Genomic DNA, 25,829 nt, shown 5'->3' with positions numbered 1-25,829 from the left:
GTGGGCACCAGAACAGGCCTTCAAGTCAAGCAACTGGGAGAAAGCAGCTCCCTGGTTACTAAAAAATTGGATTTTGCGAGAAAGAAAGAATTGCTTTTAAAAACAAACACATTTACATATTCCGAAAGCATTTTCCTTCTGAGAAATGAACGCAAGATGTATTTCCTACATTACGGAACAGCTGCCTGTGCAGCGGCAAATACACTTCCATGCCCATGTTTGTAGGGAGGGCAGATTTGAGGGCTAAGGAGTCATCTGACTCAAGAAAACACAGGAGCCAAGAGAAACACATGTTGGGCCAAGACAATATGTGAATCACCAAAAAACGCCCCCAAAACCTATATATTCCAAATGCAAGTTACAAACGAGAAATTCTCTTTTGCACTGTAGGGTCCAAAATGTACACACATACGTTTACGATGCTTTCTGTGGGGGGTAAAACTTTCAGCCGGGTACAGAGTGGCACCAAACCGCTAGATATCACTACTCCTAACAATTCTAAGCGCTTTAAAAAATAGACGCATCATCAGCACTAGCTAAGTAAAAAAACACACACACCCCCAATATTCCAAGCGGCAATCAGCCCTACATCTTCTACAGGAACGGAAATGCGTATGAGATGTGCCTAGGCTGCAAAAAGAAGCTAAGGAGATGGAACCAAAGATATGGGGGGAGGGGACTTTGGAAAAGCATAAGAAATGGGGGTGTAATTTACAAACAGCAAACAGATTGCATCTGGAGGGTCCATCCGGATATATTTTTACCTATGTTCATACCCAGATCGAGATGTAGAACATGGCCAGCACGTAAGCAGGCTCTCTAGGGCCCCCTCCCATGGCTGTTCCTCCGATAGTAACCACTCTCCTGACCTCCATCGCCACTGACAGTTTTGCTCTTGCTAAACTTCATGTAAGTGGTATCTAGGTCCTCTGGTCTCCAGCTCTGCCACCCAAATATCATGTGTAGGAGAGTCATTGGTGCTGCTGCGTGCAGCAGTTTCTACTGCTCTGTAATACTCCCGTGGATGGCCACACCACAATCGTCTACACACTCTCCTGTGGATGGATGTTAGGACTGTTCCCAGCTTTTGGCTATCATACATTGACTGTGCTTCTCGTCCATGTCTTTTGGGGGACACAAGTACTCATTTCTCTTGGGGAATCTACCTGGGAGTGGAATTCCTGGGTCACAGGATACAAATATCTGTAGCTTTAACAGATACTGCCCGGCAGTTTTCCAAAGTGGTTGCACAAGGAGCATCCCTCTCGATGGGACGCCTACTCGGTGGAGAAAAGACTCACGACTTTGTGTTCGATGGGTTGCAAAGGCTTTCCCTTTGCCGGGCAATGGCATTTGAAATGTCAATTGAACACTTTGATGGAAACCTCAGGCTGAAAAACAGGAGCTGACCACCAGTCCTTGTGACTTTCAAAGATAACGGATTAAAACCCGATTTGGGGGAGAAGACATGCCAACCAGAGCACTGGCCTCTCATCTCAGGCTTGCCTTCCTAGGGAGGACCACCCACGGGGACCCAACCAGACAGCAAATTCTCACCAAGACTTTTCTTCCAGACTTTGTGAAGAAAGCAAAGATAGTGTGGAAGATATTTTCTTGTTCCTGGGGGATGATGCAGGGGGTCGGGTTCTTCTGGAAGGAACAGTTTCCCTTCTCCTGGCCCACCTGAAAAGGAAAAGAAGTCTGTGAGCGCGGCCCACCCAAGAATGGATTGTGAGCATGGAGTCTCTTACTGTGGCGGTGGGAGCAGCCAAGCCCAAAGCCAGCCTGCCCCCTGTCCATTCTCCAGTGGACAGTAAGGGGGGAAAAGCCGCAAGGCAGAGGTAGTAGCATCAACATGACCGAACAGCAGAAAGTGTGGGTCTCAGTCCTTAAATAATTGAGAGGAGATGGCACTCAACATGCACAGGAGATGTGCCTAGGAAACAGAACGTCTTAAGGAACAAAACAGACCTACACCTGATGGTTTCCAAGGCACATTTCCAAGCACTTTTAGTACAACTCCAAGAGATAAGCACTCATGCTATTTGTCCAGAGGAGGAGAATGAGACTCGGGTTAAGTCACTTGCCAACAATCACGGAGTCCAAAATACAGATTTTGAACTCAGGTCTTCTGAGACCCAACCTTTATATATAGTCCACCGCCAGCGGTTTTCAAACTGTGTTCTATGGAACCCCTAGGGTGCTATACAACCCTCTCGTGTCTTGCAGCCACCTGATTTTGCCTCTGGCAGCAACAGAACATGAAAACCAATAGAAACCCAAAACAACGGTATACACTATTCCATGTTGATTTCTCTAAGAACAAAGTTATTTTTAATGTCTACGTTGAGGAGTTGCTGAAAAAAACAAGGTCTTTATGTAGTATCATATCACACTGGTGGAAGCTTAAGGCCAAGTAGCAAAATTAATAATTAACAAGTCATAATTTAGGATTGTGTTTACAATTCCACCCCTAACCAGAAGCATCTGTTTAAACTCTCTTATCTCTAATGCCCTGGAGTACGATACAGTGTTTGCTTTGAATTTATTGAATAATTTTTCAACTTCTCATTCATGGTAGGTTTAGTTTAAAATGTTTACATAAAGAAACTTCTAATGTAAGCTAACAATGTTAATCCTTTAGTAATGAACTATAAAATAAGACCCCCAAATTTGCTAAATTAATCTCTATTTTATCTTTGGTCTGAACACATATGCCAGGATTTACTTTGTAGTATAGGCCTGAACATAAATGAAGGGAAGATATATTTCCTCAAGTGGATTATTAGGAAAGAGTGTTCCCTTTACAAATATCTCACAGTTTACGACTTATTATTCTTTAAAAGTATCTCATAATTCGGTATTTTCTCAATTACTTTATTTGAACCACAAAACCTGGGAAGATACACCGGCCTGAAATATTTTAATCAGTTGGTTTTGGAGGCTTTCAGAAGTCACTGGAGGGGAATTAATGGGAAGGAAGCAATGAGATTTAATACATAATCGGTGATTATTCCTGGGGTGCAATTGCTGTAAGTTGTGATAAGTATTGGAAAGCTCATTGCAGAAAGCACAACACAAGTGGCTTATGTAGTGCGGATCGTGATTACTTACCAGACGAACGAGGAACACAAGTGCTGTAACGTTATACAAACGGGGGTGTCTTTCAGTGAAATTTCAGCACTAAACATGGATCCAAAATGTTCTGCATCTCAAAGAAATTGGACAGACTGAAGACGACAGGCTCTGGAAAACTGTCAACTAAAAAGTGGCTTCGTAATGGGCCCCGATCGTGAAAACTGTACATGTACATAACATCATTTTGTGAAATGTGTGAATGGGAAGGACGGTATAAATTAATGTTACTCTTTTTTGTTGTTGTTCTTAATTCTCACCTAAGGATATTTTTCCCATTGATTTTTTTAGAGAAAGTGTGTGTGTGTGTGTGTGTGTGTATGAGAGGGAGGGAGGGAGGGAGGGAGGGAGGGAGGGAGAGAGAGAGAGAGAGAGAGAGAGAGAGAGAGAGAGAGAGAGAGAGAGGAACACTGATGTGAGAGAGAAAAACATCGATGTGAGAGAAACACAGTAACTGGCTGCCTCCTGCACACAACCCAACCAGGGCTAGGAATCAAACCTACAACCCAGGTATGTGCCCTTGATTGGGAATGGAATATTCGACCCTTGGGTGCACACTCTAACCACTGGATAACACTGGCCAGGGTAATATATTATTTATACTAATAAAAGGGTAATATGCTAATTTAGACCGGATGTCTTCCAGATGTCCTTCTGGACAAAGTCACAGTGGCAGGGCCAAGGCAGAGGCGGTTAGGGGACATAAGGCTGGCAGGGGAGAACAGTTAGGGGGACCCAGCAGGCAGAGTGATTAGGGGAGGCAGGCAGGTGAGCAGTTAGGAGCTAGCTGTCCTGGTTTGCGAGAGGGATGTCGGACATCCCCTGAGGGGTCCTGGATCGGAGAGGGTGCAGGCTGGGCCGAGGGACGCCCCCCCGCCCCCCCCCATGAATTTCATGCACCGGGCCTCTAGTTCATATATAATTTTAAGTACAGCTGTCCCTCTTTATCCATGGGGGGTATGTTCCAAACACCCCCCCCCCCCGCCCCGGGGATGCCTGAGGCTGTGGACGGTATGGAACCCTGCATATACTATGTTTTTCCCTTTACATACATACCTTTCACTTAAAGGAAGCACTTTATGACGTTTCTTTGGCACATCGGAATTGCCAGCATCACTACACTTGTGCTTTGGGGCCATTCTTATATAAGGGTGACTTGAACACAGCACTGCGACACCGGGACAGTCGGCCTAATAACCACGATGGCTACTAGTGACTAACAGGCAGGTGACAAAGGCAGCGCGGATACGCGAGGCAAAGGGGTGATTCGTGTCCCGGGTGGAATGGAGCTGGATGGCTCAAGATTTTATCACACTATTCAGAACGGTGTGCAATTTAAAATCCATAAATCGTTTATTTCTGAATTTTTCCATTTAATATTTTTGGGTCGTGGTTGACCATGTGGGTAACTAAAACTGTGGAAAGTGAAACCACAGATAAGGAGGGACTACTGTATGCACCTACCTGATTAAGTTAAATATTATTAAGTAGGTATTATTGAGTTCATTATTATAACTTCTTATTGAGGTAAAGCTTACATCCATGAAAGTGCACTGATCTTTAAAAAAATTATTTTTTCTAATCCTCACCTGAGGACATGCTTACAGAGAGGGAGAGAGAGAGGGAGGGAGAGGGGGAGAGAGGGAGAGAGGGAGAGAGGGAGAGAGGGAGAGAGGGAGAGAGGGAGAGAGAGAGAGAGAGAGAGAGAGAGGCGGGCTGCCTTCCGAATGTGCTCTGACCAGGGATCCAAACTGCAACCCAGGCATATGCCCTGACCAGGAATCGAACTGGCAACCTTTTGGTGCACAGGACGATGCTCAACCAACTACATCTCAAGGGTTCCCTGTTTGATGAATTTTGACAACTGAAATCACTCACATAACTACCACCACCATGAAGCTAGAGGACATGTCCATCACTCCAGAAAGTTCCCTCTGGCCCCTTTCCAAAGTCAATTCCCACGCCCCACCTGAAAGGCCAGCACAGTTTTGATTTCTATGAAGTTGGCCAAAAAAGTTTGTTCAGTTCACCTCAATTAGGGGAGTGGGCGCTTGGCTTATGTGGGGGTTGCTCTCTATTTAGGCATCCATAGCATGTCGCCGACAGAAAACATGTTGCTCATCGAGGCTTTGAGAATTTGAGTTGTGCGCTCATGTTCTTAATCGAATCACTTTTCACCCTGAGGCACGTGGGTCTTCTGGAGTGGACGGCTGCTGCCCGGCCACGGAAATGGACCCCCTCCGCCTGTGGCGTACAGTCCTCTGCCAAGAGGATCAGGCCCGGCCACCCAAACACATTCGGTCTGCGTTCAGAACAACAGAACCCCCGAGTCTTGCGGGAGGCTTCGTCCTAATTACAATCAGGGAGGCGGGCAGAGCTCCTCCTGGCTCTGCCAACGGGCACTTTGGTTTCTAACCCAGGAGATAAAGTGTGGGAGCAGCGCCCCACGTCAGCCAGTTCCACTAGCATACTTGGGGAGTGGGTCCTGGCGCCACCATCCCCACAAGACCCCAGCCCAGAGGGCAGGGAGCTGGGCACGGCGGGGCAATGGGGTGAGGAGCAACCCGAGGCCGCAGGGCAGAGACCGGGTTCCGCACCTCATTTTCCCTCCCTGCCCCGGGAGTCTCGGGGTGGCCTGGGGACAGGGTGATGCCGGTGACATGATGGGATCGATGTGACATCTGATCGGCCCCCGTGGCATCTGGAGAGGGGAGTGGAGACGGAGTTTGTGGTGAATGGAAATCTCAGCCAGTTGTGCTCCCAGCTGTGGTTTCGTGGGAATCGCTTCAGTCGGGAAGGCGGCGTTTTTTTCCGGGAGGTTCCGGGTGGTCCTCTTTCAAAGGGAGAATGATGGCGGCATGGGTCTGATTCAGACCCCGAATCCTCTCGTGACGCTCCCTCAGCTAAAACGGAGCAGCACAGTCTCTGGCCAGGGTCACCAAAGGGAAGCATTTTTCCACGTGTGTTGGATACACTATGCGACAGCCACAGTGATACCCAACCCTGTGCAGCCCTACTGTGTGCCAGGCTCTGAGTGTTTTACACAAACGAACTCATCCTGTCCTCACCCCCACCAGGTGAGAGCTGTTAGTATCCCCACCGAGAGGCAAGGGGAGGCCAGACGACTGCCAGAGGCAGAGGCCCCCCCCCCCGCCTCCCCCCAGGGCAGGCGCAGAGCAGGGCTAGGGTGCAGGTCATCTAGCTCCGGAGATCTGCTTGTACCCACCTTTCTGCCTCTCAGATACGGAGCATGAGGCTGGGGCTGGGGTGACAGTCACGGAGGGGTGAGGGTGGAGGGAGGCCATCCCTTCCTATTTTGACCTTGGTCAAAAGGAAGGAACCAGTAGCCTAGAAGCCTGGGAATCTCAAGAGTCCTCCACTGTGACCCAGGTCTGTTGTGGCTCGCGAGCCACATGTGGCTCTTTGGCCCCTTGAGTGTGGCTCTTCCTAAGCCGTAGGAGTACCCTAATTAAGTTAATAACAATGTACCTACCTATATAGTTTAAGTTTAAAACATCTGGCTCTCAAAAGAAATTTCAATTGTTGTACTGTTGATATTTGGCTCTGTTGACTAATGAGTTTGCCGACCACTGGCTTAGACCATGGAGATAAAAGTGCCTGCTGGCCGGGAGGCCAGGCTACCCCATGTCCTGGGTGGGAAGGGGAACAGAGCATCCTGGAATGTTGTTTCTGGAAGGCAGCTCCAAGGTCATGTGGTCCCGAGGCCTCGGCTATCAGATAAGGGACCAGAGGCCCCAGATTCCATGACTCCTCCGAGGTCATGTGATTGGTGTGGGCACAAGTGGCACCAGTAAGGAGTCCTATGGCACAGATGGCCTTGATGAACACTTGATGGTCCCGGGCCCCAGCCTAGCTCTGCCTCCTAACAGCTCTGCCATTCGGGTCTCGGTGCCTCAGTTTCCTCAGGTGTAACATGAGGGTGGTGGCCTATGCAGTCACGAAGGCAGGCCTTGGTTGCTAATTCCACACATGGAGAACTATCCGTGCATTTTTTAAAAATGGATTTTTACAGAGAGACGAAGGGAGAGAGAGAAACATGGACGCGAGAGCAAAACATCGACTGGATGCCTCCTGCACGCCCCCTACTGGGGATGGAGCCCACAACCGGGCATGTGCCCTGACGGGGAACCGAACCGATGGGGTCACCTAATCTCACATTAAATAGATAAGCAATTGCTGACCACCTCCCCTCCCCCAGCACACAACTTGGTTCTAACCAGCCTCTTTGCTCAAAGTCAGGGGGCAGGAATGTCCTCTTCTTGTCTATCAGCCTCGTTTCCTTGTCTGGCCAAGGATTCCGTGGCCATTGCCCCCTGCTCACCTCTGCCCACTCACTTCTCATCTATTTTCCAGACTCTGTGAGTCCAAATGCTTCCCATGACACGGCTGCTTATCTTCCGCGACCCCTGGGGGCTGGAAGACATCCATGTCTATGGGAATGTGACTAAAAGGGCTTCACAAACACACAGAAAAGGCCAAGGGGATGCGGGGCCCAGGGCTGCATTCGGCGAAGGCGGCTATTGAGGGTTTTCTGTTGGCATTTGGTCCCTCCCCCGTCCTTGTCCCAACCCCAAGGAAAACAGGGTGCAAGTTGAAGCCAAGAGATAATGGTGACTTGGGGACTTGTTGGGAGCCCAAGGGGGGATGTGGACATCACTTGGTGGCAGGGGCCAGGTCAGCCTCTGTCGGGGGAGCCTTCGGGCCAGAAGCTTCTAAGGCCCAGGCCTGAGGATGGAGTGCACACTCCAGGTGGTCTGGCAGAGCCTCGTTTCATGAAACGCTGGGGTCAAAGTATGAATCAGGGTGTGATACCGAAAAAGAGAATCCACGCTTTGTTTTGAATGTTATTATTTGAAGGAACATCTCGAGCTCTTACTAAAGACTCTCCAGGCTGAGGTTGGCTGATAACAGGATTAGAGGAAATGGAATTTCCATGTTGTAGCCTCAGGAGACGAGCCCGCATAAGGTACCAAGAGCTGTCTGCTGACCTAAAGTGAGAGAGGGAGGACACAGATCTTCCCCAGGATCCCAGACCAGAGCAGCCTCAACACAGCGTCTATCCCTGGGCCTGAAGACGGAGGGACACAAAAGTCCTCCCATCTGTTTTCTGAATCTCACGTCCTGAGGAAACCAATTCTCATCTCTACACTAAGTTCAAACACAACCAGAAATAATACCAGCTACCATTCGCTACTATTTTAAGTGCTCTATACATACATTGAATCCTTAAAACACCCGCGTGCAGAGGGTACTGCTATCAGTAGGGTGACCGTATGATTTATTGTCCAAACTGGGGCATTTCTGAGAGTGAAGTGGGGGAGTCAACCAGACAGAAGAGCATGAGAGAGACGTAGATCAGCGGCAGGCAAACTGGAACGTCTGGTTTCCTGACTTTTCACTCCCAACTTAGAGCTAAGAAATCTCAGGCTCAGAGACGTTAAGTAACCTGTCTTGTAGCTGTCAGCTTTGACCCGGGTATGAGCATCACCTCCAAAATCCCCAGCAGGAATCACTGTCCTGTTCCACCTTCCTTGCACCCCGGCTGAACGGCCCCTGTTCCAACCACACCTAGATCATCTTTTCTTTTTCTTTTTAATCCTCACCCCATGATGTGTTTATTGATTTTAGAGAGGAAGGGAGAGAGAGAGTGAGAGAAACATCGATTGGCCTTATATGTCCTGACCAGGGATCAAACCCACAACCTAGGTATATGCCCTGACCAGGAATCAAACCTGCAACATTTTGGTGTACGGACGATGCTCTAGTCAACTGAGCCACCCAGCCACGGCCTGGACCATCCTTTTATGGTTTATCTTTTCACAGACCTCAGAGCAGAGCCCCTAATTGTGATTATAAATGTCTCTCTCTACCCGCAAGTCAACCCCTGTCATGATCTGCATGTCTGATTGGGAGGTGGCACTTCTGGTGGATCTTGGAGGATGATAAAGGAACTTCTGGAGAGTAAAGAGAGAAGGGGGAAGGTAATTCCAGGCGGAGAGGAACAGCATATGCAAAAACATGGAGGTACAAACAGTAGAGTTGAGTCTAGAGAGCCTAGAGTTCAACATGGCTTAAGCATTGGATGAATGTTGGGTCGTAATGGCCTGAAATGAGGCAGGAGAAGGGGGCCTGGACATGGAGGAGGGCTCTGTAGGCGAATCTTAGGAGGAGCCAGTTACCCAGATGTGGTCAACATGGCTCAAACAGAGGAACCACTTTCTACCTGGGCCATGTGGTCTTATTGGTATATTTTCAACAAGCTAAGGCAGAGATGCCTTCTTTCTACTGGCTCATTCCTTGACTGTACTCTGGCTGGTTGGGTTCTGGGATGGGAAAGGTCACCAGTGTCTCTGACTCAATGTACACAGTGCACTGCCTTGAATGCACTCACAGCCAATGAAAGAAAAATGGAAAGATTCGATTAGCAGAGAAACCCACTCAGTGACAACTCAGTGCTTTCCATGAAGCAGGCTGGGCATCTTCGCCAGTGTGGGTGGGTCTCGGGTGAAGCTGATCTAAGATCTGTTTGTTGAACTGACTGGGATGAAAGGGGGCATAGGTTCGCTTTTTGAAAACATGTGTTTCCTGTTAATTGACATATATCTGCTAATCACTGACTTGATGTTCTCGGTTACATCCTTGGGCCACTTTTCCTTCTCATGTTACACCCATTGCAGCTGATGGCAACTGGGTAAACATGACCCACCCCCTGACGCGCCACCTGTCCCTCTGAATTCACATGCCCCTTGACTTTGAAAACCCAGAGAATGTTTTGAATGCCTCCTTTGTTCATTTCATTACAGACTGCTGACCCTTGGAACCAAGGCATCAGAAAACACAAGTTCCCTTTCTGCCACAGGAGGCTGACCATTGACCACAGCGGCTTTGGTGACATTAATTTTAGGACTCCAAGGTTTGAAGTAAAAATCCTATATAGTAAAAGCGAAATATGCTAAGTGTCCAACCCTTCGACGATGCACACTGACCACCAGGGGGCAGATGCTCCGACCAGTAGGTTGGCTTGCTACTGGGGTCCAGCTGATTGGGATTGGGTGAGATGAGCCGGACATGCCCTGGAGCCCTCCCACAGTCCTTCCCTGGCCCTGATCATGTACTGGGGTCCCTCAGCCTGGCCTGTGCCCTCTTACAATCCGGGACCCCTCAGGGGATGTCAGAGAGCCGATTTTGGCCCGATCCCCACAGGCCAGGCCGAGGGACCCCACCAGTGTATTCATGAAATGATTGCGAAATGATACCAACCGGTTAATGAGGCCACCCTAAGATGTTTACTACTTGAGGGATAGATAAGAACTACATTTCCCACTCAACAAAAGGTGAACTGTGGTAACAGTGTTACAGAGCCCTTCACATTGTGCCTACTGTTAAATCTCATGGCTATGATTTACTATTGAACGTTTCTTCGTATTGACCAAAGAACAGTAAAAGATGACAATATGTGAATCATAAATCCGAGGATGCTTTCATGTTATCACCATTCATTTAAAGTCTTTATCATAACCTAGGAGGTGTGGATCCATTCATTTACTCTCATTTTTCAATATCAATGACATGATTGATACTGAAACAGTGCAGAGAAACAGTGATAACCATTTGGGTAGTTCCTCCTACTAAACATGCCACGCTTTATGCTACTGACGTATTCGCAGGGTTGGAAACACACTTTCTGTGTGGATGCCTCATATCATGTTGAGGGAGGCCCTCTCTAAGGCATTCCTTGGTGGGCCCTTCTGAAGAGTTACAGATTCTTTCACTTTGTGAAAAGGGCGCCCTTGTTTGTTAGTTCAGTACGTTCTGATTTTCGGATATTTACCTGTGTGTAGCTGGAGACTCAAATGTGTTCATATGGACAGACAAAAGGAAAAACACTTTGATGATCACAATGGTTACAGGGTAAGTGAAATGGGGATCTAGCTTTGGACATCCCCTCTGAGCCGGGATCCTCAAATGAGGAGCCATGTTCTGTTCTGAACTGAAAAGCGTGAAGGAGAGCATGGTAGCAGGTGCCCATAATGCCAGCTCGCTGCCAAAGCTGCAGAGACAGGGATGGAGTGGGAGGAGCAAGAGGTTCACGAATGACTTCATGTCATTTAGTTTTCAGAAAGGGAAAGACCTTTAAAGAGCTAGAAAAGACAAGCACTTTAGGTGTCCTCTCTCTTTCCAGTTGAAAATGATCTTTTAAAGAAAACACCTGCTTTCCTCAACCCCCTACCCCACCCCTGAAGCCCAGCACAACTGTGAAAAGTTGTACTAGATCTGAAAGGTCAGGGTGTTACCGAGACCAAAACGGAAACAGAAAATAAAGGGGCGAAACCTCAAAACCAATGTTCCAGAGAAGAGAACATGATGTACTGTACAATTTTGAGGAGTCTTGCCATTATTTCGTAAAAAAAAAAAAAAATCGCACTTTCTAGGATATAAGCTAATGACTCCCAGCACCCCCACCACTAGCTCTAGGTTTGGGCTCAAACAACGGGGTTCCCTCTCCACTCCCCAACACCCTTTCCTTTGGCTGTGACAGGCCGACACCCTGCAAAGTCAAAGCGTGCGGGCCACCAGCAGGCTGCCCTGTGAAACAGAATTCATTTGCTTTTCCTCCAATGGAGACCGGCCTCCTGGAGGGGGCCCACTTCACCAGCATGGCCTTGTACCCGAGTTAAAGTGATACAGATGGGATGCAGTTTCAGAGAAGCAGTGACACAGAAGAATTTCCAGATGCGGTCAGACTCTCTTTAGCGAAAAAGTGAGACATGAATCTGTTATCTGAGCACTTGACATGCATGCCAAGAATGTTTTCCTTCCACAGATAATGAAGCATTTGGAAGCAGAACGGTCTGCTGATTTGGATAATAAATGAGTCAGTAACCGCCTCCCCACCCCCCAACACACACACCCCTCCGGCCCCGTGGGACCCAACACAGTCCTTGGAATTGTATGGGATTCTTTCCATTCTGCTTCTAGCTCTTGGCCCCATCTTCCGGCAAAGGATAAAGCAGCACATCTACGGACTCAGGGTTCCCGCTGCGTTTCCTAGGTGTGGCACTTCACCATTACCCCTTTATTAAAAGGGAAGTAGTCATTTCCCCATCGTTTTGTGGGCGACCATCTGTCTAACCTTTTACACGGCTTTCTGAGACTACAGCCAGCAGAAACAAGAGAAAGCTACATGTCAGTCACTAAGTCTAAAGTGTCCAGGCTTCTGGGAGGCCCGGAATATGCTTTAGGGGGTAAGTTTCGATTATGAAGGAGAGGCGAGGGAAGCTGGCTCCCTGAGCTGGGGAGGTAATTACTTGTCAGTGTCTGACGCTGCTGTAAAGTCCCTTTTGGGAGACACCTGGTGTGTCTGTCAGAAAGGAGGTCTCCTGGTTTTGTGCTCCCGAAGCAGCCACAGTTAGTCCTGGCAGGTTAAATGGGGATGCATGTTTCTGGGCAATGGCCGATGAGCTCTGTTTATCCTCAGTGAGAGTTCCTGTGACTGACTTTGGTAACGACCCGTCACCCCTGCAACGCCAGGGCACCCTGTCATGCTGCGTTTAAGGAACAAAGGAAGGAACGAAGGAAAGTCAACTGCGTAATCAGCCACTTTTAAGGCCAGAAAACACCAGGTACCTAAGCATGGGCAATCTGGCAGGGCCACACCCCACAAGGAGGCCTTAATGCTTCCAGATGTCCCTGCAGGCCGACCACAGGCCTCTGGTCTCCTGATAAGGCCGGCGCCCGGGTCAGCGGGAGACGGCACAGTTGGCTTGATTCATGGGCTCTGTCCACGCGGGTTAAAGGGCAACCTCTGGACCACGCTGTGCAAGGCCAGGCTGAGGCTTAGCCTCACCTTCCGAGACACACAGTTTTTCCCTCCATCCAGGACTAAAATACAGCCCAGAGCCCAGAGCCCAGGAATGTAACTTGCACTCCAGAATTCCGTCAGCCATCTCCCTGCTTTTTAAGTGTTTGGCTTCTGTTGAGAAAAACAAAAAAAGTCGAAGCCAACCTAATCCTGACCCATTTCAGGAACTTGGCTATTCAGCTCATACTCAGGCATGTGCAGAAAGAAGAAAAAGAAAAAAAAAATTATTTGAGCCCATGGCTGAGATCAGCAGACTGTGTGTGTGTGTGTGTGTGTGTGTGTGTGTGTAAGGAGGGGAGAAAGGGGAAGAAAAGAGGGAAAGAGGAGAAGGGGGAACAGACGGGAGGCAGGGGGAGAGATTGAGAGCGAGCGAGAGAGATGTTTTCATATTTCTGACCAAAATTTTGGAGTTTAAATTTGCTCTTGGAAGCCTCTATATTTGACAAGTGATTTAGCCCTTTTTATTTTTATTTAAAAAATATATATTTCAGAGGAAGGGAGAGGGAGAGAGAGATAGAAACATAAATGATGAGAGAGAATCATTGACTGGCTGCCTCTTGCATGTCCCGCACTGGGGACTGAGCTCACAACCCGGGCGGGCATGTGCCCTGAGCAGGAATTGAACCATAACCTCCTGGTGGGTGGTTCAGCAGCCTTCAGGGTCCAGAGTGGCTGGAAGACAAGGTCAGGGATGAGGTTGGAGGCAGAGGATATTGGCCTAAAGGTGGGTTGTGCACGGTTTTGCACTTCATGGTTTTGGCCATTAAGAGTTCCTTGTTGATTTTTAAAATTATTTTCTTTTTATAGCAAACCTCAGGGTGTCTGAGGGTTACACAGAGAAATATTCAGGAGTTGAAGTCAGTAAGTTCGCAAACGGTTAACGGGCTCCTACCTGCCTGAGTAAAACATTTGCGAGGAGGAGAGGTTGAGGAAAGAGGCATCTCTATGTGGCGCTCAGTTTTGAATTTTTATTTATTTGGACTGTATGGAGAGAGCAAAGAGAATGGCCTAGGACAGGAAAAAGAGAATTAAAGGAATAATGATCAGGCCCAGGCTCAGTAGCTGTTGGTTTAGAGTCCTCCCAATAGCCCAAGGTTGCAGGTTCAATCTCCAGTCAGGGCACATACAAGAAGCAACCAAGGGCCCTAACTGGTTTGGCTCGGTGGATAGAGCGTCGGCCTGCGGACTGAAAGGTCCCAGGTTCGATTCCAGTCAAGGGCATGTGCCTTGGTTGCGGGCACATTCCCAGTAGGAGGTGTTGTAGGAGGCAGCTGATGGATGTTTCTCTCTCATCGATGTTTCCAACTCTCTATCCCTCTCCCTTCCTCTCTGTAAAAAATCAATAAAGTATATTTTAAAAAAAGAAGCAACCAAGGAATGCACACCTAAGTGGAACAACACATCCATGTCTGTCTGTCTGTCTCTTATGATCTTTTGTGGAAGAAAAGTGGGAAAAATGACTCAGTAACAGCCCAACTCCACAGAGGGAGCTAGGCAACTATTTCCCATTTTAGCTCAGAAAAGGTCAGAGAAATTAGAGCATGGAGAATTGAGGATAGTCATAAAAAACGCACTTCCAGTGGTACCAGGAAGGCTCAGCGCAGAGCACTGAGGGGAAACACAGTTCCACTGTACTGGGGAGATGTCCTGATTGTATTCTGTTCAAAGGCACAGGGTTAGATCATATAATCCCCAAATCCACCCCAGGGCCAGAAATCTGTCTCCTGCCTGGGAGGGGTTTCCTTCCCCCTTCCCTCTCTTATCCCCTCATCTTACAGCATAAGCTGTGTTATGAATGGCTCACTTCACATGACATCATTGAAGTGACAGGATATCGAGGAAAAGAATGCACTTCACCCACGGACTTTGCATCCTGGGGAGGGTTCCTCAGCCTTGACCTCTTATAACAGGCACCTCCCACCCGGGATGAACGAGTGGGATAGGGCGAGTCCTTGAATTTTTACTGAAAAAACAGAGGGTAAAGGAGGAGAAAAAAGAGCATGTGCTCACCACTGGGGAGAGCAGTAGACGCTGGGGTGGGAGCGGGGGCGTGAGTGGTTCGATTCTGCTTTGGGTTAGGTGCTGGGCTGCTTTAAAGTGCCAGGCCTGGCTTATGTACAAGCTCAACCTTGGCCTCCAGCAGGCCGGCTGCAGGGGAGACTTCTTGTTGCAATTACCCTCCGTGCACAACCAAGTCATAAAACCCAGGATGTTTCTCATGCAAAATGCGCCCCCACAGCCAGCCAGCTTTAGAAACCGGTGTTCCTGTCAACGGCTGTTGCCAGCGGAGTGAGCGATCGGCTTTGAGGCAGAAAGCTCCCCCGGAGGGAGCGCCCATGAGCACCCTCCACCAGACTCCTCGATGTCCAACGCAGACACTGTGCCCGGGCAGCGTGGGGGTGCCGGGGTAGCGTGGGGGCGCTGGGGTAGCGTGGGGGCAGCATTTCCAAGGAGAGTAACCAAATAGGGCTAAAATCAAGGAGAGAGAATTCTCAGGAAACTGACTTGGCAGGGCCTTCATATGCAAATATCACATTACAAACTCCTGAGACAGCGCTGGTCCCCCCTAGCCCTCCCCAATGAAGGTCTCAGTGAGGCCCGCCTGAGCAGTCCTTGCCTTCACTTTTCTCCATAGCGTTTACTAGGGGGCATTATACACTACGTCTGTCTTATTTATGCATTATTTGTCTCTCTCCACTCGAATATTCACGAGGTCTGGAAATGAGGATGTTTTTGTCTGTTTTGTTCCCCACAGTAAGCCAGCGCTTGGCATACAGTGAGTGCAAAGTATTTGCTGAGTCCGGCACAGACCGAATATACAGCCACAGGTCGGGCTGAGATCTCTGAGACCGAGTGTAGAAACAAGGAGACGCTGGGCCCTGCAGAAGTTGGGGAGATGAGAAGAGCCAGCGAGAAAGGCAAAACCAAGGGAATGTGCTGGCCTGGAAACCAAGGAAGTCAAGAGGCCGTGGGAATGACCTTCTGCTAGTTACCAGGCTTTTCTTGAGACAGAACCATCTGGAGTTGACGCAGGAGCAGGTAGCCTTGCATATTCTGCATAAGCTTGAGCTTCAACCTGCACGTAGGTTTTATGAACCAATGCGTCATGCTCTGAGAAGCTTTATGGATGCTGTGGACCTTGCCTGCAGAAAAATGCATCCAGGCAATTGTCAAGGCTGCAGACAGTTGCTGGGGTTTCCCGAGTCAGTGACGTCTACCCCGGAAGTCAGGTCCACACCCAACCCTGACCTCTCCCCAGAGAGGTCTTCTTATGGCGTGAACCACGCTGTCTCAATGTAAACATTCGGGTGTTGCAGGTCTCCTGGCTTCTCCAGGTGTTTCCAAAGGTTAGAATGAGTGAACCTCCTGGGCCCTCGGGTGGAACACAGAACGGGAATGAGCTGGCTCAAGTCTGAAAGCAACAGTGAAACGAAGGAGGACTCACCACCACCTCCTGGACGTGAAACATCTCTGCGCCTCCAGGTGACAGTCGATTAGGGAGAGAGATGCTGACGGATGCCCCGGGAAGGGTGCTTGGCCCGGTGTTATAGACCTGTGGGTGTGAGACGCACACAGCACGTTTTAATGGAAGCAAGGGTCTTCATTTCATGCCATGCAGTATAGACCCGAAATTATTTGAAGGGATACACAGAGGTTCTAATATCAGATGATGGGAGATTTCAATGTCCTTGCCTTCTTCCTGCTAAAAAGGATTTCTTTTTGTGATCTAGACCAGTGGTTCTCAACCTTCCTCATGCAGCAACCCTTTAATACAGTTCCTCGTGTTGTGGTGACCCCCAATTCCATTGTTACAAATGGAACATAATTAAAGCATAGTGATTCATCACAAAACAATATGGAATTATATATGTGTCTTCCGATGGTCTTAGGCGACCCCTGTGAAAGGGTTGTTCGACCCCCAAAGGGGTCGCGACCCACAGGTTGAGAACCGCTGGTAGACATTTACTCAAAAACTATAGAATTCAGACATAATCTAGTTCAGTGTTTCTCAAACTTTAGCCTATATCAGAGTAACCAGAAGGGCTTGTTAAAACATAGATTGAGGGGAGGGTCATGCCCAGAGTCTCTGACATAGCAGGTTTGGGGTGTGTGTGTGTGTGTGTGTGTGTGTGTGTGTGTGTGTGTATGGGCTAAATGATTTGCATTTCTAACAGGCTCCCGGGAACCATACTTTGAGAACCACAGATCTGGCCAAACCCCTTTTGTTTTACAGTTTGAGATAACTGAGACCCTCAAAGACAAAGTAGGTTGTCCTAAAACCAAATGATCTCACCTACAGAAAGGGCTGTTTTACTATGCTGCCCAGCTGACTTGGTTTCTCCACAACTTGCAGGTCATCACTTGCTAATATTGTTTGATGACATCTGTGCGCCTCATGCCTGTCCCAGCATTTGGTCCTGTAAAACGTTAGCCCTCTCATCCCGCCCCCCCCCGTCCTTCCTATTTTCTGTCTCCAGCGGCCCATCATCTCCTGAGGAATGAGAGAAAAGGTGGCGGCCACAGAGAGACCGATAAGAGAAAGGAGATGGAGCAAAGGATGAACATGAGACTCAAGGAGAAAATGGAATATGAAGAAGAAGAAAAAAAAGATGGGTAGATGTGTAGAGGCAGGAAGTCGATTAGTTGTGGCCTAGGGTTGGGGGTGTAGGAGAGATGGGGAGTGTGGTGGGCAGCAAAGACATCCATGTCCTAATCTGTGAAATAAAGAGCTTAACTTGGATTATCCAGGCGGGTGCAGTGTAATCACATGGGTCCTTATATAGGGAAGAAGGCAACGGAGTCAGAATCAGGGAGGTGTGCTGTGAGAAGGGCTTGTTAACGTAAAGAAACAATCAAACCTGTAAAGAACTTTTACGAGTTTCTTTGAGCCAAACTGTCAATTATTGCCGGGAAGCAGAATCTCAACATACTGGGAATAATGCTCCGGAGGATGGCGGGTTTTCTACTTTGTTTTAAACATTACAGTCAAAAGAGAAGACGTGAGTGAGTTACATGGACTCCACTGGTGATGGATGAGGGAGGCGGGAGAAAGCAAAGTGGGGACACCTCTGGGACTGGATAAAAAGTAAAATGATAGACACACACTTCTCTTACTTAGGTGGGTGCTGGATAGTTCACAGTCAACGATGAACTCAGTAACAATGAGGAGATCTGTGGTCTCCACAGAGCGGTGCCTGCGCTTTGAGGGGTCCAGAAAAAGGAAAATTACTTTGACTTTCCAACAATATGTTATCATTGATGCAAAAAGACCACAGACAGGCTCAGTTAAGGTAAAGACTGACCTTTGTCAGGGAAGATACCGGCTTAGGACATGACTACCCACCACAAACTGCTTTTAGTTAAAGTTTTCATTTCAGACCATCCTTTGTGGTTACTTTAAGTCTCTGAGTTTGCAAGACGGCCACACAGGCCTCCCCTGAGCTGGTCAGGTGAGCATGTGGCCCCTTTTTGTCCACGAGTGAGCCAGCCATCGCGGGCTTGGAAGAGGAGGGGGACCCCGAGCCAGAGAATGCGGCCGCCTCTAGAAGCTGGAAGAGGCAGGAAAACAGATTCTCCCCTGGAGCCTCCAAAAGGCACGCAGCCCTGCTGACACCGAGGTTTCAGCCGGCGAGGCCCATTTGGACTTCCGGGCGGCAGCTCTCTAAGATGAATGCGTGTTGTTTTAAGCCTCTCTGTTTGAGGCAATTAGTTACAGCAGCAACAGGAAACTAATAGAGGGATAAGGAGATTCTTTTTTTTTTGGGGGGGGGGGTGATGACATGTTCTAAAATTAGATTAGGGTGATCGTTGCCCAGTTCTGCAAATGTACGAAAAACCACTGAATTGTACACTTTAAAAGGGTGACCGTGAAGGTATGTGAATGATAGCTCAATAAGATGTTATTATTATTTATTTTTTTTAAAAGATGGGTTAGGAGCAAGAGAAAGGAAGAAGTGAAATGCTACTCCACCGCCTGGGGGCCAGAGAGAGAATTCAGGGGCTCCAGGCGCCTCTGAAGTTGAGGTCAGAAGGGCAGCGCCAGGAGATGGCACACACGACAGAACGTATCAGGATCCGGCTCTAGCCAGCTCCTCCCTAAAAAACCGTGTCTTCATTTTTTTTTTCAATAGTTGGTTCTACTTCAAAGAACAGACAAAAAAAAAAAAAAAAAGAAATGATAGAGCAGATGAGCTGTCACTGCCAACTCCTGATTCAAAAGGAACAAGATTCACCAAGAACAACAACCCTAAGACACAAGAAAAGGAAGGGAGATATCCAATCACAACTGAAATAACTGATCTGAAGTGAAACATGAGACACAGAATGAAGAGGAAACCCACTGGCCTGTCTGGGAGACCCCAGATAGAGTGAGTGGGGGGAGGAAAGAAGAAGTGGATTTGATTGGCATCACTTCACCATCGGGGCCACAGCCACGGGAGAGCTTGCATTGCCACATCCATTCATTTTTAACAAATTTTCACATTTCATTCTCTGCAAATGCTCTGTGCAGCACCTGCATTATTTTCCATAATTTTTCAGGTAAAGGAATCAATCGACTCTTGATTTACAAACACACACACAGAGAGAAAAAAAGCCTATCATTGGTCAACAAATTATCTGTCTCTGTTAAGCAATCCCTGGTGAAATGTAGGATCCAGTCCTAAGACTAGTATGCCTGCTTTTCTTCCATCTGCATTTGCAGTGGAGTCTTTAATCAATTACGTAGCTTATTGAACAATAGCTTTTAAAAGGCACGGCAACATCTCTTTATCTAAAAAGTCTTAAAAAAAAAAAAGTCTTGTGTTCTCCTGCAGGAGTGATGTCGCCAGAATAAGGAAAGAGAAGCGATTTGTCCACACTCCTGACCCCAACCTCCCCTGTTACTTCCCCCTCTTGGTCATCAGCACCATCAATGTGGCCGGTGGCCTTCCTGCAGATGGTCACAATAATGACAATTACACCGGAAAATGGGCCGTGAGAGAATGCCAAGGAAACTGTCGGCTTTGCTAACACAAGAGAACCTCCCGATCAATGACACACGCACCCCCCTCTCACAGTCCCCGCCAGCTCCCTTAATCCTCACGGAATGGCCTATTCTTCCTCCGGCAACTGGGAATCATGAGGTTTATCTAAGGGCACGTCCATCACTCCTCCAGGGGCCCGGTTCTCTAGCTCGTCTCCTAAGTCGGGTCGGATGTCTAGAAATACGAAACCTTAAGCTCCCTGTATGAACGCCGTCAGAGAAACGTGACTCAACCACGTGCCCTCAGTTTTTTTTTTAAGAGGATGATAACATTTTTGTATCTTTTGTGTAACTGCTGTTCCTTATTGCTTTCTCCTCTACATTCCATGGCATGGGCCATGCGAACCCTTTTACATTTTTATTTTTCGTTAATCTTCACCCGAGGATATTTTCCCATTGATTTTTAAGGAGCGTGGAAGAGAGAGGGAAAGACAGAGCAAAACGTCGATGTGAGAGAGACACATCGATTGGTTGCCTCCTGCATGAGCCCTGACTAGGGCCCGGGCCTGGGAGGAGACTACAACCAAGGTACATGCCCTTGACTGGAATCGAACCCGAGACCTTTTGGTCTGCAGGCGGATACTCTATCCACTGAGCCAAACCGGCCAGGGTGTGAACCCTTTTAAATAATTTTCTTGACTGTGTCTTTTGTTGCAGGACACCTAAGAACTTTAAGAGTAGGTAAGTAATTAAAATGAAAGTGACTTAAGGAAAATGAAATAACTCCCTCTGGCCTTTATCTGTGTTTTTGTTTTTTCCCTGTCTAATTACAAAAACCAGTGGAGAAAAATAAATGAATTCTGAGCAGCAAGTTGGAAAGAGAGGTCCTGTTCACAGCAATTGCTCTAAGGTCTCAGAAGCAGGTCTGACCCCTCCCGCCCCCCCTACAGATCAGGCCTGGGGAGCGACAGCTGGGCCTGGCCGGCCTGGAGGCACATCCTCTCTGAGCTGGGGCCATGTGCTATCCTTCCTGGCTGCTGAGGTCTCTCGTCTGGCAGAACATTTCGGGGAGAGGAAGCCCATCGTTTGTGAGCCCCCACAAATGTTTTACTGCCTCGTTCTCTGGACCTTCACCCCGTCACTATTTGTCATCCCCTTGGTCCATCTATGAGTAGCCACGGGTAAATAAAATAAAATTTATTTGACCACAGGAATGAGTGCCAGACCAGGAAACCACCTTCCCCATGGGGAAGGACCTGGAGGAGGCAGGGGACAGCTCTGGGTCAAGTGGGGTGTCTGCTCAATGCCCGTCCTGTCCTGGCCTTGGCCCCGCCTCTCCCAGCTCTGGGCCCTGCAGCCTGGCCTACGTGTCCCTGTGTTCGTCAATGGAGGAGAACGGGCTGGATGATGCTGGGGCCCCTCTGGCTTTGTAGTCAGAGTCTCACGTGGAACAGGGCTGGCCTGAGGACCTGTGCCTTAGAGCAGGTGGGCACACTGTGGCCTGCAGGCCCCAGCTGGCCTGCCACCTGTCTCCATACAGCCTGGGAGCTAAGGATGGTTTTACATTTTTAAATGACTATGGGGAGGGGGAGTATAAAAAAAAGAGTAACATTTTATGACACATGAAAATGACGTAAAATTCCAATTTCAGCGTCCATCACCACGGTTTTGTGTCTGTGTCGCCCGGGGCTGCTTTTGTGCTACAGGAGTTGAATAGTTGCCCCAGAGACGGCATGGCCTGCCCAGCCTAACATACTTGCCCTCCAGCCCTTTTCAGAAAGTCTGCCCACCCCTGGCTTAGAGAAGGAACGCTGTCCCTTGGATGGCCAGTCCACAGCGAGTGGCCCTGAGAACCCAGGAGGAAGGGGACGTGGCAAATCCTCGAGGCTGCCCTGCCCGTATGGGAGCCTGATGGGGAACTGGAAGGTTCCTTTGCGGCCATTTGGGCAGGGATGCCGGCCTGGACCTCAGCACCAGGAGGCCTTCTGGTGGTCGCATGCACTTCTTCCTCCAAGTGTTGAAAAGCAAGGGGGTCTACACAGCAGAGCACCAGCCGGGAAAGGCAGGAATTCCGTGTGAGCTTGCAGAACACACGTACGCACATACACCACACTCCAGCCCACCAGGCTGGGAACGGTGTCTCCTGGAAATAGCCTGGCCCTCAAGTTGCCTGTTGGCGGATACATCCCAGGGGCCCTCCCGTGGGTCCCCGTGACAGAGCCGGTCTGCAAGGGTGGGTACCTGAAGGGTGACGTTGAGGGGCTGGAAGTGACACGGCAGGTCCTCCAGCTGAATGAAGTTGGCCGCGGCCACAGACTCGCCGTACACAAAGGAGGTTGGAGACACGATTCTGAAAGAGGAAACCATGACATCCATCATCCCAGCCCGTGGTCACGCGGCCCAAGGTCACCCCTGTCCTGAGGACCCAGCCATCTGGCTCGGGAACCTGGCTGTCCCTGGTGCCTTCCAGCAATTGCTCTCCTTCTGGACTTGGCACTTCTCTCTCTGGTTCATGGACACGGCCAGACGTATGCTTTCTAAGCAGACGTTTCCAACAGTGACTTCTCACTGTAGGTCAAATCAACAAGCTGCATATGTAACTATGTCCTGGGATTATATTTCTAAAATGACAAGGAAGGCTCTGGTAGCTTTGACTTCAGGTTTAAAAAAAACAACTGGATTATAAAATTATTCATGTTCTGTTTTGTCCCTGAAACACTTCCTGTAAAGTGAGAACGATCACGGCAAGCTTTTAGGAAATAAACGTAAGTGAATTATAGATTTGGCATCCTAAACTCCACCCGGTGACAGATTCATTTAAAAATGCAAATTTGTCAAACTATTCAAAATTATCAGAAATTCGGCCTTGAAAGTGGAGGCTGATCGATGGCAGCATTTTTCTTCAGATTTCTCGCAGGGGCTGTGTGAGATGTGACAAAGCACGCAAGCTCAGTTTGTAGCACGCTTTCCACGCTGCCCGTATCAACACGTCTGAGATGAGACGAAGCCTAGAGTCACTCAAATTTCCAGACCAATAATGGGTTCTAGATGAGATTCTAGAAGCTGCTCCCTGGCCTAAACACCAACAAGGTAAGATTTGGGGTACCAGGTCTGAATGGACAGCAATGCATCTATTTTCAACTTAAGTGTATTCCTTTAGAAATGTACTATCAAATGGCAGGACTGGTTCCTGTGCTCGCCCTGTTTTGTGGTCCTGGAGGGATCAGAGGTTGACCCATGTGTTTAACCGATGGCTTCATCTGAGGCTGTTTGCACCTCCCGGTGAGGCCGCCCAGGGCCCGACAGCAGGATCAGACAACAGGATCAAAGGAGCCAGTGTTTTTTCTGTGGTCCCCGGGGACAGGGCTGGGATCAGGGCACATTCTCACTGTGCCTCTGATGAAACAAGTAAATAAACTACATGGTTAAAAACAGAGGCGTGAACAAAGGCAAATCTACATGCTAGTGAGCAAATACATTCCACCAGTGCCTCAAGCCTGAAGCCCGTGATGAAACATGCCAGGAGCGCGGGCCTGCCCATTCCCAGGCACCCGGCAGCGTGCGCTATGGCGGTGATGGCTCCTTCTGCGCTGCATTAGCGTTTCTACTGCCGGCCACCGGGGCCCAGAGCACTTGAAAACTGAAAAGAGAGAAACTCTGAACCCCCAGAAGGTCAGCTTGTATTCGGGGCAAAGTTCCATGGATCCTCATTTGATCCAAATGGATTATGCAAATGCTTTCCCCACCATCCATGAGGTTATGTGCTCTGTTACCTGAAGCCTGAAGCAGGAACTGGGTTCTCACTTTCCCAGGCCTGGGCTTTGGCTGGTAACTGACAGGGCTGTTTTGGGGCCGCAGACCTGCTTTCCAGCAAGGCCAGCAACACACGGATGGCATGGCCTTCTCCCGCCATGGGGGTGGGCCCATCCTGAGGGTCCCCTGCCCACTCCAGACCAGCAGACATTGGGCAGAGCTGCCGGCTCTGCAGGAGGGGCTAACAGAGACACAAAGCCAGCACTACTGCGAGCCAGCCAGGCATTGGGACAGCGCTGGCTGCAGCCTCTGGCTGGCCCCACAGCCGCTGGCTGAGATGTGAGTCCCAGGAACCATGCTGCCTGCTAACAGGAGGCACTCTGGAGGGGTGGATGCTGGGATACTGCATAAAGAGGTGGACAGGACGTTCAAAGAATTGAAGGGCTTTAAACTTGTCGTCAAGCTTCTTGCGTTACCTACAGGGTGGGTGGGTGGTGGGGAAAGAGGGGACAATGAGGAGGGAGGAGGGCATGAGTCCTTGGAGCTGAGCCTTCACCCTGCATTTCAGAGCGGGGGAGACTGGAGGTGGCGGGGCACTGACTCCAGGCTACAGGTGCAAATTCAAGACATTCAAGACAGGCACAGTGTCCCCTGCAGAGCACCTTGTGATCTGGCCACCCAGGCTGGGGCTACTCACCCGGTGATGGACGTGTCCACTTCGTGCACCAGCGGCACCATCAGTGTGAGGGTGTTGTCGTGCAGGGACTCGGAGCGCTCCGTGTTGCCGCTGTGCGGGAAGAGCAGAGTGGACGCGGTCAGCACCGGGCCTCGGGCAGCCGCCTCGTGTGCTCCGTGGCAGAGCTCAAGCTACATCCCCCCAGGGCCGCTCTGCGCCTGATGCATCCTCAGCTCTGTTTCTGGGCCCTGTACAGAGCCACAGGGCACCCTATTGTCTCGGTTGTGTTCCCCTCACAAAGATGTGGGGAGCGGACCCCGGGAAACATGAGTGGAGAAGAGAGACAAGGCAGGGGAGGAAGACAATGAAGGCATGTGACCCAGGAGGTGAGGGCTGTGGGTCTGGCTGGGGAACTCCGGGAGGCAGTCTTCCCAGCAGAGGGCAGGGAGCTGTGCCCTGGTCCTACACTGACTCCTGAGACCGGCTGCTGCTGGGGGAGGGGGAGTGGGGCCATTAACTCTCTGGCACCTCCCTGTGCACACAGGTGAGTGGGCTCCGGACAGAGGAAGCCTCAGGCAGGTGGCGGGTGCTGGGAGCAGGTGAGTGCCAAGGGGTATGGATGGGCACTGGCAGCGTGAGTACTGTATGGGTGCCTGTTCCAGGAATAGCGGACCAGCAAGGTTAGGGCACCGCAGCCAGGAAGGGACGTGCCTGACTTCACAGCCATTTCCCACCTGGAGGCGGCGCCCTTTTTCCATGAACAGGCAAGCCCAGGAGAGGGGTCCCGACCAACCCCGTCACCAGCAATGGTCTGGGAGCACCCGCTGTGGGCTTGAGGCTACAGTGTGTCCATAGACAGGCATCCCCTTTGGGGTGAGAAAGCACGGGACTGGGATTCTTGTGAGGTCATCCTGGAAAGGCAAAAGCAAGGGAGCAGCAGCTGTGTGGCTGCCGTGCCAGGGACTCCCCACCTGGGACAGGTAAGGAGCAGAGAGACTGGGTAACGGGCGCCAGGGACCCATAGCAAACCAGGTTAGCCTGACTCTTTCCCAAGTGGGGTTTTTCCAATGGGATTCCCTTGCCTGATCCTAGGGCTGGAGGCTTGGGGGGAGAAATGGGAAGAAGGAAGAGGAGGAAAAGACAAGAGAAGACCTAGCTCCCCTTTACTATTTAAGTAAATCTCAAATATGAATCGCGATGATTATTGCAGGGAAGTGACCGCCTTGGTCAAAGGCATGGCTGTTGGGTGCATGTCGCTGGGCCCGACATTTACGGTTGTTTCTATCACATGGCGTGAATATGGGGCTCCGGCAGCCAGCCAAGTTCACCCTCCAGGGTGGACATGAGTCTCCCAGACCCGCTGAGGTTCCTGCACCTCTCCCATCACACCGTTCCCTGCCCATGTGCAGAGTTCTCGC

General features: G+C 49.6%; 1 protein-coding gene across 1 annotated transcript in view; it reads right to left on the bottom strand.

Moving 5' to 3' along the window:
* ITGA9 (integrin subunit alpha 9) overlaps positions 1-25,829 on the bottom strand; it is a 261,202-nt gene that overhangs the window by 30,039 nt on the left and 205,334 nt on the right. The window contains exons 21-24 of the mRNA XM_059664393.1: positions 24,433-24,522; positions 22,224-22,332; positions 16,464-16,571; positions 1,558-1,683 (exon numbers count right to left, since the gene is read on the bottom strand). Of these exons, the coding sequence (XP_059520376.1) occupies positions 1,558-1,683; positions 16,464-16,571; positions 22,224-22,332; positions 24,433-24,522 (433 nt within the window). The remainder of the gene's footprint in view (positions 1-1,557; positions 1,684-16,463; positions 16,572-22,223; positions 22,333-24,432; positions 24,523-25,829) is intronic.

Source organism: Myotis daubentonii, chromosome 14 (assembly GCF_963259705.1).
Source record: "Myotis daubentonii chromosome 14, mMyoDau2.1, whole genome shotgun sequence".
Taxonomy (NCBI): domain Eukaryota; kingdom Metazoa; phylum Chordata; class Mammalia; order Chiroptera; family Vespertilionidae; genus Myotis; species Myotis daubentonii.
This window is presented reverse-complemented; position numbering and strand designations above follow the sequence as displayed.